This window comes from Macrobrachium rosenbergii, chromosome 41 (assembly GCF_040412425.1).
Source record: "Macrobrachium rosenbergii isolate ZJJX-2024 chromosome 41, ASM4041242v1, whole genome shotgun sequence".
Lineage (NCBI taxonomy): Eukaryota > Metazoa > Arthropoda > Malacostraca > Decapoda > Palaemonidae > Macrobrachium > Macrobrachium rosenbergii.
Genome location: NC_089781.1, coordinates 46,276,609 through 46,293,654, shown reverse-complemented (window position 1 = coordinate 46,293,654; position 17,046 = coordinate 46,276,609). Strand labels below are relative to the sequence as shown.

Here is a 17,046-nt window from a genome sequence, read left to right as displayed (position 1 = left end):
ACCCTACATCTCGCGGGACGTGAGCCACCTATGGGAGCTGTAGTGGGCACAGTCACTGTCATACCCCCACCCTCCAAAATTTCAGAAGTACTCACAAGAATTGAGTATTTCACACCTGGTCTAAATGACCAGAAGCGAGCTGATGTCCTGCAGCTGCTGCAAGAATACCAGCCCGTCATGCATGACAGACTGGGTTGCACAAACATAACGGAGCATACCGTACATCTGCGGGACGAGGCCGAGCCTATATCCCAGAATTACTACAAGGTAAACCCTGATAAAGCCCAACGAATCAAGGCACAGGTCAAGCTAAAACTTGAGCTCAGTCTGACTGAGCCCAGCTGGAGCCCCTAGGCCTCCCCTGTTGTACTTGTTCCCAAGGAAGGGGTTGGGGACCGATTATGCATTGACTACCTCAACCTCAACGAGATGACCAAACCTGAACCTTATCCCTCCCGAGGATCGAGATCTGCATTGATAGCTTCGGTAGCGCTCCCTACCTGAGCAAGATAGACTTAGAAAAGGGATACTGGCAGGTGCCCTTGTCAAAGAAGTTGCGCCCTCTGACAGCCTTCATAACTCCCAGAGGCCTATATCAATGATGAGTGATGCCCTTCGGACTCGGGAACACACCCAGTTGCTTCCAGAGAATCATGAACAAGATCCTCGAGGGCATCGAGAACTGTTGTCTAACTGGATGACATGGTCACCTACGCTCAGACCTGGGAGGAGCACCTAGCCATTCTCTGTAAGATCCTTGATGCCCTCAGATAAGCCAACCTGGTTCTCAATCTGCAAAAGTGTCAATTCTGGGTGGCCAAAATAACTTACCTTGACCAATGTGTTGGAAGTGGCACTCTAAAGCCCAAGGACACTAACGTCATTTGGGACATGCCTTGCTCACAAACGAAGAGGGAGGCGCAGCAGTTTGTAGGTAGGGTCCAATACTTCTGCTGGTTCATACCTAACTTCGCTGACCCTGCTGTCCCATCATCGACCTCTTCTACAGAAAGCAAGCGTTCAAGTGCACTTCCGCGTGCGATTCCGCGTGCGAAAGGGCAAATGACAACCTGAAGGTGATCCCGATAAATAAGCCCGTCCTTCACACCCTCGACTACGACTGACCATTTTGCCTAGCAGCTGATGCCAGCGACACTGGCATCGGGGCAGTCATGTTTCAGAAAAAGGACGGAATACGGCACTCAGTGGCCTATTACAGTACTCTAAAAAACTCAACTCCGCACAGTCCAACTATAGTACAATCAAGAAGTGACATGATTCTTGCAATGAAGCACTTCCAATCGTACCATGCCGATCACAAGTTCCCGTTGACTGTGCTAACTGATCACAATCCCTTACGGTATCTTACCATGTTCCAGAACCAAAATAAGTGCCTGATGAGCTGGCGTATCGATCTCTAGGATTACAACTGGAGAACTGAGCACATCAAGGTGATGGATACTAAGATCGCCGATATCCTGTCTAGGCACCATGAGTAAGAACCTGCGTACAGAACACCCCCTTTGCCAAATGTGGCACCTCTTCCAGAGTGGGGAGTCATATTCCAGCTAGCAACAACCTAACCCCCCCCCCCCGGACAAGATCCGGCCGTCTTAAGCCTACCCTCTCTTCCTTGATAATTGTGAACCGTTGGCTCTTGATAACTGACAATCCAGTAAAAGTATTCTGCATGTGCCAATAAGCAACTACAGGGTAAGCGCCGGGTTGCAAGCCTCCCTTATCAGCCACTTCCCTTTACTATTGTTTTCACTAACTACTTGGAATCTGTCATCTATTCTCTCCATTAATTTTTGTAATAAATCTTGAGTCACAGACTCGCAAACTTGTGTTATAGTGCCCAAGTGGCACTGAACCATCATTCTCAAGTATCGTGGCAACACCTAACTAAGCCCATGCTTACTTCATTGTAATGCCTCTTCAAGGCAGACTAACTGCATGTATGCAAAACTCTTACTGGAAATTATCATTAAGAGTCGTTGAATTACAGTAAAACTCTGTATTCATGGTCTCATGATTCGTGGGCTCACCTATTCGCAGATTTCTTTATGGAACATATTTGCGCATTATTTGCTGAAAATTTGCCCATTCACAGTATTTTTCACTGAGAAATATTCACTAATTACTGTATTTTCATATAATTTTCATGACTAAATGCACTTTTAATGGAAAAACTATTAAAATACTCAGGTATAAGCATTTTTAGAGGGTTTTTGTGTTTAAACTACCAAAATAGGCAGCTCTAAGTGTTTTTAGAAGGGTTTTAAGTATTTGCAGATTTTGGCTATTTGTGGGGGAATGGTACGCATCCCCAAGAATACAGGGGTTTACTGTATATATATATATATATATATATATATATATATATATATATATATATATATATATATATATATATATATATATATATATATATATATATATATATATATATATATATATATATATATATATATATATATATATATATTGTCATAAACTGGGGTCTTGGTTGGGATGAGAATTGAACAAATTTGAAAATGGTGACTGCAAAGGGACCAAGTGCGCCCAGATTATGGACAAAGAGAATGTTATTTGAAACTTACCTTAGATTTTCCCTGGTTTTACAATTAAATGAGGAAGGTCGCCATTGGAATTAGAGTTCTTTTACAATTTACAGGGGTTTATTTACAGAGACTTAGCAATGAAACAAGGAGAAACAAAACGACATGGTAGCCAGTGGGCAGACTCATCAATTGGATACGTAGAACAATAATGCAGGGATTGGCAACAAGCAAGCTGATTAATAAGGGGGGCCAATGTACAATGCAATTATTCCAGTTACAATAATAATAGCTTAGTCATGCCCCGATTACACTAAATAGTCTCAGTTAGATGCAGTCCTTTTTAGTCATGCCCCGATTACACTAAATAGTCTCAGTTAGATGGTGCAAAGGACTGAACTCCAGGATGGGGAAAATAATTCATATAAAATTTTGGCGAGGCCACAACAGACTTCAAGGATCCAACTACGACCAGGAATAGTTCAGGCTTGAAAGGCAGTCAGAATTATCAGGCACAGACGGCAAGGAGCAGCTTGTCTCTCCTGAAAGAGGTCCCGGATTATAAACGGCGGCACACACTGAAGGAAATGGAATCCCCCTATAAATGTTACACATTGCACATGTTAAATATTAACCACTACATAGCCCAGCAGATAATGAAGACATCACGTAGGCACAATATGGTGATCGTAATTGCTTGGGCTTTTAACAATGAACCCGTGATCGCACTCACACAGAGTAAATTTAAACACTGGTATTGCTTAGCCTAAATTGCCCTTAAGTTGTACTGGGAGAGGGATAAATGGATAATTATCACGGGATCACTACTGAAATTCAAGGCACATTAATGGCCAGATATGGGAGGCCGGGCAGGACTCTGACAAGGGAAAGTTGCTTTGTGGAGGAAGGAGTTAAAGCTTAAGGAAATGAGAAATTTAAGGGGTTTCCTAGTGGAAGGGGAAGGGCTGGTTACTGTTGCGGCGCCAACAATCAACTCAGCTATTCCTCAGCATAGTTTCAACCAGATAAGCGGAGAAGATGGCGGAGCGTCCACCCAAGGCGAAGTTGAGAACGGTTCTGCTTTTCCCAGCCAGCAAGTGGCGTCTTGTTCGCATCGTCTTAGGTCGACATTTTCCTGCAAATGTCACGACAACCAGCAAAAAGGGCAGAGGAAAAGAGTTCTTAAAGTTAAGTGCTTAAAGATTAAAATCCTACCTGGCCACTAGCCCTAATAAGCCCCTTTAGCCCTCCCAAGCACTAAGTACTCCCACCTCACGCGATGGGGGGAGAAGGGGGTTTGCATTGTTCCCCGGATCGAACGATTCCAGGGGAGGGGGGAGGTTGAAGGGAGGCCTACGCTACTACTGGTGCTAACGGCTTCGACCTTGTTTGAACTACGCTGGTCTCTCCCGCGCCCGCCAATTTCCCTGCTCTGATCTTCAGATGAACAGAGAAACTGCCTTTCAAAATAAATGATTCACAGGCGTCTAATTGAGGGAGGGATATATCCTTGGTAATATATATATACAGGCAATCCCGGGTTTATGACGGTTCCGGCTTACGACGTTCCGAGTTTACGATGGTTTTTCAGATATATTCATTAAAAAATCCAGGCCGGTTTACGACATTTGTTTCGAGTTTATGACGCAGCCCGTTTACAACGCAGCCCATTTATGACGCTTTTCAATTACGTATATTTATAAAAAAATCCGTTTCTGGTTTAACAGTATTCATCAAAAATCAGTTTCTGGTTACAATTATTAAAACATATTCCAAGGTTATAACGTTTTTTCGACGCTTTTTACGCCGCTTTGTAAGCGGAACTAGTTTCCTGAGCATAGCTGTGCTCTGTATTTACTGTACTGTAACTGCATTGGTAGTTGACCGGACAACGACGTTCCTGGGTTGAACATGCAGGCGCGCGTAACAATACCAAACAACCCTTCCCTCACTCACGTGTTTGCCTCCGCTGAGCTAGGTACGTTGCCTCATTGTTGCTTTTCTTTAGCTGCAGTTTTTTCGTGAATTGTGCCTTCACTATGGCTCCAAAACGGCAGAGTTCATCATCTGATGCTAGTGCATCCAAGAAGCCGAGGAAGAGCATCACCATGGAAGTCAAGTACGATGTAATTAAGCGTTCGGAGAAGGGTGAGAGTAACACCAAGGTAGGCCGTGCCTTGGGCCTTAGTAGAACGACGGTTGTTACCATAGTGAAGGACAAGCAGCGTATTCTGAAACATGTGCAAGAGGCTGCACCAATGAAGGCAACGGTGATTAACGTGAAGCAACGTAGCCAGAACGTAGTGGAGATGGAGAAGTTATTGTTGATCTGGCTGGAATACCAGAACCAACAGCATGTTCCAGTGAGCCTGAGTGTGATTCAAGAAAAGGCTACGGAGCTGCATGCGGCAGTGGTGAAGAAGAGTGGGGAAGGCAGTGCTAGTGAAGAATTTTCCGCCAGTAGAGGTTGGTTTAACCGCCTCAAGGCTCGTGCAAATTTGCACAATGTGAAGTTGCAAAGTGAAGCTGCTAGCGCTGATGGCGTAGCAGCAGAAAGTTTCCCTAGTGGTTTGGCTGAGATAATTAGGGAAGGTGGTTACACTTCTGACCAGGTATTTAATGTAGATGAGACAGGGTTATTTTGGAAAAGAATGCCAAATCGTACATACATTTCCAAGGAGGAGAGGTCAGCACTAGGCCATAAAGCTGGTAAAGAGAGGCTGACTTTACTCTTTGGGGCAAATGCTAGTGGCGATTGGAAGCTTAAGCCCTTGCTAGTGTATTTGGCAGAAAATCCCAGGGCTTTTAAGGGCATTTTCAAGAGTCAACTCCCCGTCATTTGGAAGTCCAACAAGAAAGCTTGGGTTACCTTGATGGTCTTCGAGGACTGGTTCAATGACCACTTTGTGCCAGCAGTGGAAAGGTATTGTGCCTCGAAGGGTCTGCCTTTTAAGGTCCTGCTTGTCCTAGAAAATGCCCCTGGTCACGCAGCTGATCTCAGTAACATGCACCCTAATGTGAAGGTGGTGTATCTACCACCAAATACTACATCCCTCATACAACCGATGGACCAGGGAGTCATTGCAAACTTCAAGGCATACTACCTGAGGAGGACAATACGCTCTGCTTTACGGGCCGTTGAAGGTAACAAGGAGTTGACTCTGAAAGAATTTTGGAAGGGCTACAACATTGCAGATACTGTGACGAACATCGCACGTGGTTGGGACGAAATAAAAGTGATGACTCTGAATGGTGCCTGGAAGAAACTGTGTCCACAGTTTGTGAATAGTTTTGAGGGGTTTGAGCAGGCAGATGATGTTGAGACTGTGACAAGGTAAATTGTTGGGCTACGCAAGAGGCTGAAACTGGACTTGGAAGCTAAGGGTGTCACCGAGCTGCTGGCATCCCACGGAGAGGAATTGTCATCGGAGGACCTCATTGAGCTGGAGAAGCAGATGATCGAGGAGGAGGAAGAGGCACCACAACCAAAGGTCAGGGCATTAACTGTCAAGGGCTTGACAGAGGGTTTTGCTCACCTGGAGAAATGTTTGGCAGCATTTGAGGGTGAGGCCCCTAACATTGCCAGGTTTGAGAGGATTCGCAGAGGGTTGCTGGATCTTACTATGTCCTACAAGGAGACGCTGAAGGAGAAGCAGCTGAAGAAGAAAGTGCAGTCTAGGCTAGACTCTTTCTTCGTGAAGAAGTCTCCAGCACCACCTGCCACTCCTAGTCTAGGTAAGGAATTCTCAACTTTATTTTTGTTAACTGCTAATATAAATTGTTATAAATTGTAATAAGATTTATACAAATGTTACTGCAAATTATATTTACATACTGTAGATACACAGCATAACCCAATAAATATTATCATTTGTATCATTGCAGAAGTGACTCCTAATCCAGATTCCCCAGAACCTCTACCTAACTATGAATCAGAACCTGAGCCTGAACCTGTACCTGTAGTACCCTCCCCAGCAGCTTTTCCAGCTCCATCAGATAAGGAATTCCTAAGTGTTTCATTTTTATAATTTTCATGCATGAACTCATTTGTACATACTGCACATATGGTAAAAATTTTATATTTACTATTGCATAACCTAATTTTTTTCATTATGTGTCATTCCAGATCTCTTTGGTAGTGATGACAGTCCTGACTCCCCTGAAGAATTCCAGGGTTTTGAAGCTACGGGACCTGTCTCCTCTCCAACTTCATCAGGTAAGGAATTCTTAACTTTTTTTTTTAATGTTTTATAAATTGTTATAAATGTTACAAAATGTGTACTGCACTTCACCCACCTGTACAGTATTGCTTTAGTATGTGCTGTAACTTTACATAATCATTATCACTCCAGATCCACATGTTATAGCCTCCTCCCGGCCCAACTCAGCTGACGTTATTCCCTCTCCAGCCCCATCAGGTAAGGATTTCATGACTTTTTTTTCTTTCAAATCACTTTATAAAACTGTATAGCTTATTGCATACATACCCCTGTACTACAGTACAGTACTGTACGGTAATTTTTATCTTTTATCATTCCACAAATGACAGGTCCCTGCTAAACTCCAAATTCACCTGCACCAGTAGCACCTGCACCCATTTCATGTCCACCAGGTAAGGAATTCTTCACTTTTTAGAAATTTGTATTAGCCTACATTGTTTTAAATTGTGTTATTATACTTATACAGTACAGTACTAGTGTGTACAGTATCATTTTTTTCTTTTTCACTCCAGACTCCCAAGCACCTGCAGATGCAACACCATAGCCCCCCCTGTTCTCATCTACCATATGCCCATCCCAGTAAGCAAGCCAACCACTAGAATTTGGTAAGAACACTTTCTATTTTATAAATTGTTATACATTTTATAAAATAGTGTATTATTTATGAAATCCACAGAAGTACTTTATTCTAATCTTTATCACGTACATTATCATTCCAGACTGACATGCACCTTTAACCTGGCCTCTACTGTAACTGTACATAACCTTCCTCGTGTAGCCTACATCTTTCAAATCACTAAAGTATGGAATTCTTAACTATTTTTAATGTTATAAATTGTTATATGTACAGTACATTTGATAAATATAAAGTAACAGCTTTATTCTAATATTCCAGACTGCCCAGCACCTTTACTAGAGCTCCCTCATCCTAGCCTCCATCTTCTAAAAATCACTGAAATTAGGTAAGAATTCATATTTTTATTTTGTACTGTTGAACATAGGTTTGTGAAATACCTGAACTGATACAGAACAGTGTAACACATACAGTACTCTGCAGTAATTTTATCCTTATCAATGCAGGCCCCACACATACAATCTCCATCTCCCCAACCTAGCCTGCATGGTTGTAACAGCTTTGACAATCACTGAAATTAGATAAGGAATTCCTAACTTTTTATAATTTTTATATATTTATTATTCTACTGTAAAATACTGATTGTACTGTATTTATACAGTACTTTGTTGCATGCACAGTACAGTATTATATGTACACTAATACTAAATTTTTATTCCAGAATCCCCTGAATCATGAGGCCACACCATTTTTCCAGGGTTAAGAAGCACGGGGTTTCCAAAATAAAAGTAAGGAATTCATTTTTTTTTTTATCTTTTATACATTCTTTGGTATAAATTACAGTACTGTACACCTGTGTTACTGTATAACAAGTTACATTTTACTTTTGTGCAGTATATGTACAGTACTCTATACTTTACTGCATACAGGATTTTTCAATTACTGTACAGTGCACTACTACATACTGTACTTTGTACTAAATTGTAAATTTTTACATTCCAGAACCACCAGTTTTGGATACACACCACATCAAAATGTAGGTAAAACATCAAGAAACAACATGCAGTATACCCAAAGGATTAAAAGTAAGGCTTTCATAACTTTTGTTTCAAATTTTTATACATTTTTCTGGCGTTGTATGCCTTCGTTCCGGTTTATGACCATTTTTGGTTTACGACGCGGCGCAAGAACGGAACCACTGTCGTAAACCAGGGACTGCCTGTATATATACACACACATACAGGCAGTCCCTGGTTAACAGCGATCCGGTTTTACGGTGCTTGTTTAGCAACGAAAATCAGCAATTTTTGGCGCAGAAAATCGCCGATTTCCACTTATCGGCGCCGATACATACCTAACAGAGGCATCGATAACTGAAAATCGGCACTTTTCGGCACCGATAAGCCCCGAAAATCGACAAAGCGCTGAAAATTGCTGATTTTCGGTTATCATCACACCCTCAGAACGGAACCCGCCGATAACTGGGGACTGCCTGTGTATATAATAAATATATAGATAAACTCTTTGCATATCACAGTACTAGAAGAAATGATGATGGTAATAACCTCTCAACTTGATGCTGAGTGTACTTTCCTTTCTGTTCAGTATGGTTATTCTCAGACACCAGTGCACTGCTCTACATTTCATTGGTTCAGGTCCATAGAGTACTTCTGATAAACCTACAAGCTACCACAGACTGGTTCCTGACTCCTTACAGTTCCCTAATGTTATTCTGGATCATATAGATGGAGTAGAAACAAACAAGATGCATTCAGTATATCTACATTACATGCAAATACTGTAGTGATTCAAGCACGAACATGATTAAAGTTGTTCCAATGAAATAAACAATGTTATTTCATTAATTCCATAATGAGTGCCTTCCTCCTAGCCCCTCACATCTCATTTCCTCATATCATTTTCCATGATAAGTAAGACTATTGGCTGAGACATGCCTGTGGATCTATGTTGAGTAATATGTGGAGAAACTACCTTCTATTTGACAAACATACTACCAATAAAGCTGAGAACACTAAGGACAAAACTACATGAATATATATCTATATGTATTAGCAAGGAAAACTTTGTTTTATATTATTATAGTATTTGATTTTTGGTCTGTAACATAGGGCACACTTATGATGAAAGTTTTATGCTGAGTGAAGCAGAAAAGAAGTGCAGGATCTTTCCCTACTTAAGGGAATCACAATTCTTCTTTAATACAGTCACAAGCTTCAAACCATAGAATTAGGTTATCAATGATTAATGATTAATGATTACTTGATTTAAAAATTAACTCTTATAATCTAGTTCTTATTATTTACCCTAATATATTTCTTCATAGTATGCACATGATCAAACATGAAAACACTTAACAAAATAAGCTCTAGCAAGTTCACCCACATCAGTGAATGAGTGTGTGCATACATAACGGCTTTTCCATACAAAGATAAAACATAGTCTTACCTTTGCCCCAAGTTCTCTATATTTTTCAGGATTCTTCAAAAAATCAACAAACTCCATAACTTCCTGTTTTGCTTCCTTTGCGCCTGCTACATCAGAAAACTTTACTCCACGTCCAGAACCAGGCAATAAGGGATCAATTATTGTGAATTTTGCTCTGGTCAACTGATTCTGCAAAGAAAGAAATTTGTCAATACAAATACATAAGCAATTATGTATTGCCATTACTACATTATGTACTGTACAAATTAACAATGGAATATCATACATAATTTGTTCAGAATTCCAAATTTCATTACAACTTTCTTTAAAATAATGATTAACAGAGAGCGAAAACATGATTTGTACTGCCATCAAGTTAGTTACTTATGCCACATTTCATTACACATGTTGCCTGAAATAATCTGAAGGGTCAGAAGGTTGGCAATCAATTTCAATTATACAAAGCATTTAAGTTACCTAGATTTCCCGGAGCTAAAGGGTTTGTTGAAACCTCAAATCATGAAAAAACCTGAAATCTAGGCTTTACATATTGTCAGGTCACTTGTGGTTGTCTTGAAATATTAAGGAAAATTTATTACGAATATCATTCACCCATCTGCATATGTGTCTATTTTCATTAATAGACATGGGTTCCTCTTTCTCACTTGAAGCAACTACAGTTTTACCATTCAGTTAGAGGCTTAACTTGTTAAGGGAAAAGAAGGCCAGCTCTTTTTGTCAAACTCTTCCATCTTCCACACCTCTGTCATTAGTTCAGATCCCAAACAAACTCACTACTTCTTGTCTCTCCCTTCCAACTGCTCTTTTAATTGAAGTGAGCTTCCTGAATCCAAGAACAATCTATTTATTGAATCAGTGAATCTCACTTTGCTGTTATAAAGCTGATTTTCTGTCACCCCTATTTTTCTATCCTCAGTGTTCAATCTCCATTACAAGGATGGTATTGAGACTTATTTTTATACTGATACTGTACTGGCTTACCCTCCTGAAATAGAAAGCTTATTGAAGACAAGTAAAATTGAAACAGTGAATTCATTACCGAATTAGAATTTAGTCTCAGTGAAAAGAACAGCTGGAACACTGAAACAATGAGTGTAAAACAACTAAAGAAATAATAGAGGCTGGTGCACAAATAACTAAAAATTGTACTATTTTTTATAGCACAGTCACTTGTTTCGTCCTCAAGAAGCTACCCTTCATGGTGTGCCATGCTCCATGGTGACTAGACTAGTATCAAAGAAATATTTTTTAGTCTGGTCTTGTAGCAGGGTATTGTGTTGTAATGAAAACACTATGACACATGATACAGTATAATGGACTCAAAGATAAGAGGGCATTTCCCCTTATCTTCAGCGAAGCTGAACCCAATTTTTCCTACGTCAAAAACTGCAAGTGACTATTGTGAATGCCCATCTGCCATCTTGTTTATGACCAGGCCAGGCTAAAGACCAGCTACATTACCCTCTCCTAGTCGAAATTGTGTGCATGACGTTTCAGTGCTTCTCACAAAATTGCTTCGATTTCAAATTTTTCCATCAGCGAGAATCATGGAAACATCTAAACTTGAAAGTTAAGTGCTCATTTTTAAGCTCCAGTTAAAAACTGTTAGTTTAAACTGAAGAACAAGTGTTTATTTTATGTAAGGAAGCTGGAAACCAGACTTTGTTTTCTGAGCACATTCTCTGTTATTTACAAAAGGACCAAAAAATTTTGAATTTTTGATCATTCTATTTAGAAGTTTTAAATAAAGAAATGTTCCACAATTTATTATTAATTCAGATAATCCTTTCCGATAACGCTGTCCACAATAGCCTATGTGTAGCCTACGTGAGATGGTAGCGTAACAAATTCAGTGTGAATAATTTGACCATAGTAAATGTTGTCTGTAGCCTATAACCTAGGATTACATATCCTAAAGGTGATTTAAATAACCTGGATTAGGTAGCAACCTAAATCAAAGTAATTATGAACCTTTCAAGACATATTCTTTTATGGCCCTAGTTTACAGCAGCCAAGGGTCCTAGAATTTGATAAACAGGCTACAGAATTTTTCCCTTTAAATAGCCTCTATACTTAAGCATGATCTAAAATAATCCAGGGCTGGGCAATATCTTATGTTGGGTTAAATGATAAACATTTACAAAAAATCCCATTATTGGACTACCTGTAAATCATTTTCCTAGACCATGTAATCTAGGACTAGATGAAAACAATAACCTGTGCTGGATGAGACGGTAGCCTAGCCTTAAGGCAATTGTGTTTTACATAACCATACCCTTGTGAATTAAATAATCCAGATCAGGCAGTATCCTACATTAGAGTAAGTGATAGCCTAGCTATAAGATTACAAATTACTGGGTTACTATTTTATATAGTAGACCAAATAACCTAGGACTGGATACAAACAACAACCTGGGTTAGACAAAAATAGTAGCCTAAGTGTAAGTTTACATATTGGTAAGTTGCTAGTTTTATATAGCCTATACTGTACATTTAAATGCGATCTATAAAAATCTGGATTAGGTAATACCCTATACAGTATTACGCTAAGAAAGAACAAATAAGCCTAGGAGTACATATAAACAGTATTCTAGGATCAATCACACTGTTAAGGTCTTATGTAGCCTGTACTCTTACAAGTGATATAAATCTAGAACAGGCAATAGCCTAACCAGATTAAGTAGAAATCCCTTTTAACGGGAATATCCTACTGTTAATTTAGAAACAGCGTGGCTGAGTATCAGACAAAAGGTAGTCTCGGCTACATAAAAGAAAAAAATCAGATTATAAGAGGATTAATTTTTGTATAGCTTATATCCTAAGGCTTTTAAATAAACCTAGAAAAAGAACCGGCTTAGAATAGGTTAAGCATAATCCTCTAAGAAATCTTCTATGCTTAGATTAACATAGATTATACTAGAAGGATTAACCTAAGCCATATAAAGCAGTAGCTTGGGATAGTTAACCAATTAGTTCACAGAAGATAAGTCTGTATGGCATGACAATTTAGAATTAAAATTTCACATAGCCATTGCAAAAGGACTAACAGTTTAAGTAATACAGCCTTGTACGGTGTCAAAATTAACCTAAACCTAAAATAGTTTAAGTTAATTTAGATACTTTATAAAAGGTATTACATTTACACACTAGTAATCAAATTAATATGCAGGATATAATATACTAATGATACAGGGTTTTACAAAAGTTTCCCTTATTAAAAACAACTTATACTAATTAGTTTCTAATAACAACTTGGTTCACAAAGGGGGATATTATATCTTTCTGTCAGAACTCTGGCAGCAAATATTTAACCCCTTCTCAGAAGATCTATATTTGGGCCAAAACCCAGTAACATCAGTCCCCAATACCTCCCAGGTTAACCCTGCAGAGGAAATAGTGGAAGTTCCTCTTGGAGGTGATTTTTTTACAAATGAAGTTGATATTGCTGCTGAAATGACCTTGCTGAACCCAGAAGGATCAGGGACACAACCTTCAGGTAACTGTGGGAGAAACTTTCCAGAAGGAATTCAATCCCCTATGCAGCTTTCAGAATCTGATCAGGATCCTTCCCCCAAAAGGGATACAAGGATTCACTTAACCCCAATTGAAATGATTACATTTTTCGAGGGGTATAGTAACTCACCCAGGACCTCTGCCCCCTGGGTAGACAGGCAGTCACAGTTCAGCTGTGGATGCTCAGTCAGATTATCCAAGATCCCACAAAAGGGACGCACAGTTTGCAGCATTTGATCAGTTCCATGGGGAAATTATGAGTAATATCAAAGATGCCCTTGCCACAGAACGGCAATATATAGTGGACATATTGCATGATTCCAAACAGGAAATTAAAGAAATCAAGTCAGTGATGTACACTCCAAAGTGTAAAAGTACTGCATCCTGCAACCGAAAAGGGAGAGTGGAAACAAACTCTGACCAAACAAGGTAAAAGGTTAGAATTCCAACTGGAGCCAACAAAACGGCCAGTTCGGACTACAAAGCTTCAGGTCAAAACACAAAAGGGGCTCCAATATTCTCCCCTGATGATACTGATAATCCTTGGCAAGACTCTTCAATGTGTATTTTCTCTCCTGATGGTAAGTATCTAATTAATGAGAGAAAAACCATGACTGAAGTTGTACACATGGAGTTTAGAGACAGGGCAGCATTCCCTAATACAGAATGGTGCCTGAAACCACCTTTTCCAGACATGGAGAAACCTCAAATGGAAACAGTTCTCTTATGTGGGAATACAGCATTAAAAGCTATAGATGACACCCTTTACCAGGTCAACGGTAGGTGGATCTATACTCTCAATATGAATAAAACCCAGCTTGCTCACCAAGCACCCTGGGTCTTCTGTCCCTTCAGTTTTAAAATAATTAACCAGGTGAAGAAAACTTCATAATTATGTAGTAACTAGAAAATGGAAGCCAATGGCAGAACTAAAACCATTCGCCATAGTTCTCCTGGTTTCGAAAACTCCACCAACACGCTTTGTCAAAATTCCATGCTAGGACTCTTCTCCTTAGTATCTTAACCTCTCCACCTTGCTAGAAGTTGCCACCAAAAGGCTTCCATAGAATTCCAGGACACTTTTTGCTGTTGTGACTAAAAGTCTTATGAGAACCCTATGGGAAGCACTCTATGACTTTTAGTCTGGCGCTTAAAAGCATGAATGGAAACACTGGAAGGCTCCAACAAACCACTTCCCAATGTGACTGCTTTATTACAGTCTAACCCCCTCTGTAAGGACCTGTTTGAGGATTCTGTTGTAGCTCAAGTCAATGAGCAAGCACACCAACAAAATTGTACAGTGTACGCTCTTCTGGGAAAAGGAAAATTCAGGAAACAAAAACCCGAAATTTCCCTTTACCCAATTCAAAAAAGGCTCGCTTTGATCAAAAACCATATAAGCCTGCAGTCACCCCCAAAACTTTTCCTCATAAAAGCTAGGTGGTCAGAAGGGACAACCCCCTTCAAAGTACACCAGCAGCAGCATCAGAGAGGACATCCTTTTCACAAGGTCCAAAAACTGTCTTATAAAGGAAAAAGAAAAGGAAAAGCAACGCCCGGAATGCCTATCAAGGGAAAGGTAGAGGAAGAGGGGAATATCAATAGGAATTGTTTGGTCAGGGGTCAGCTTCAAAGACACCACAGGGAATGGAAGTCTTCACCTTGGAGACACAGCATTGTTCTCAACGGGCTAAGGTGGAAAAGGTCTCATCCCCCCAAACCCAGCCTTTAAAGGGGTTCTTTCAAGAACCAAACCCCTCTCTGGAAGATTGCGTGCAGAAGGCCCAGTTAAAAGGTGACATAGAGAAACGTGTATATTTCCCACCAAGCACGTCTCTTCAGTGTTCCCAAAAAGGATTCCTCTGGATGAAGAGTGATCCTCGACCTGCCAACATTGAACAAGTACATTGTTAGCCATAAGTTTTGGATGACTACCATTGCCCAAGTATGTTCAGTCATTCCAAAAGGGACTTGGACAGTTTCTATAGATCTGAAAGACACATACAGGCAGTCCCCGGTCATCGGCGGGGTTTCGTTCCCGACGGCGTGACGACAACCGAAAATTGGCGATAATAGCACTGATCCCTGGTTACAGCGCTAATAACCGGTTAGCGGCGCCAATAACCGGTGATCAGCGCCGCCAATAAGAGGCGATCAGCGACGAAAATCTGGCTATCGTCATCGCTAGACAAGCGCCGTAAAACCAGACTGCCAGTAACCGAGGCTGCTGATAACTGGGGACTGCCTACACTGGCACATCCTATGGCCGTTCCCTTTCGCCCCTTCCTAGGGTTTCAGATATGGAAAGATACATACAGGTTCAAAGTCATGCCTTTTGGGCTAAACATTGCTCCACGAATTTTTACAAAATTAGCAACGGTAGTTGTCCAGGAACTCAGGAAAGAAGGAATACAACTAAAAGCTTACCGAGATGACTAGTTAATCTGGGTGTCCACTTGAAAAGAGTGCTTGAAAAACCTAAGGGCAGTGGTCAACAGACTCCAGTCAAAGGTTTTATAATAAATTGGGAAAAATCTTGCCTCATGCCCAGCAGATGCTTTCAGTGGCTGGGACTGTGTTGGGATACTCTTCAGGGCCTGTTGTCTCTCCCCATTAAAACTCAGAACAGAATAAGGAAAAGCATCGAAAGGTTCCTAACACAGCCCAGAATTTCCAGATGGCAAGTAGAATGCATGATGGGTCTCCCGCAGTTTGCATCAGTAACAGATCCAATACTCAGATTGCAATTGAAAAACATGAACAAATTTTGGCTATCGCACGCAAGGAAAAAGATGCGAGACAGATCTCATCAAAAGAATCAGAAAGTTGGGGAGATACTTCGGCCTTGGACCCGGAAGGAATATCTGGTGAAACAGGTCACCCTGACTCCTCCAACTGTAAGAGTGACAATACACACAAATGCCTCGTTGACAGGCTGGGGAGGACATTGGGAGGATCGTCAGGTGGCAGGGAAGGTCAGCTACTCTGGGGAAGTGTCATATCAATTTCCTGGAGTTGATGGCTGCCTTTTTGTCTCTCAAAAAACTCAAACCTCCACAAGAGACATATTTTGTTGGTTCTACACAACACGACTGCAATGTCCGACATCAAGAGATTGGGAACATGTTCACCTCCTCTCAACATGGTAATGCTAGCCATCCTGCGGATGGCACACGTAGAGAAGTGGCACCTGTCTGCAATTCACCTCACAGGGTCTCTCAACGTAATAGCAGACTCTCTAACAAGGAAAACGAAAGCCTCAACAGAGTGGATGTTAGACAACCACTCTTTTCAAACAACAGCCAACATTCTTCCACAACCGGAAGTGGACCTGTTTGCCGCATATGAGAATCACAAATTCCCAGTAACTGTGTCTCTGAACTCAAACAATCAAGCAATATCAAGAGATGCCTTCCTACAAGACTGGAACAAGTGAAGGACAATATATCTTTTTTCCTCCATTGTCCCAGATTTTGAAGGTCTTGAGCAAACTCCTAACCTTCAAAGGAACAGCTTACTTAATAGCCCAAATTGGCCAAACAGGCAATGGTTCCTATCACTTCAACAACAGGTGAAAAGATCAATTCCATTATTGTCCGCTGTTCTATCCCAGAAAGAGGGGGAAAATTGTTTTTCGCATCCTCCTTTCTGAGCCAAGACCTTCACATATAGATTTTTAAAATATCTACTGTGAAAACTACTCGCCCAACAT

The 17,046-nt window shown here is 40.6% G+C and overlaps 1 protein-coding gene across 1 annotated transcript in view; it reads right to left on the bottom strand.

Annotated features, from left to right (window-relative positions):
* Positions 1-17,046, bottom strand: part of Spg7 (Paraplegin) — a 794,115-nt gene that overhangs the window by 424,224 nt on the left and 352,845 nt on the right. Inside the window, 1 exon segment of the mRNA XM_067084903.1 lies at positions 9,822-9,989. Within this exon segment, the coding sequence (XP_066941004.1) occupies positions 9,822-9,989 (168 nt within the window).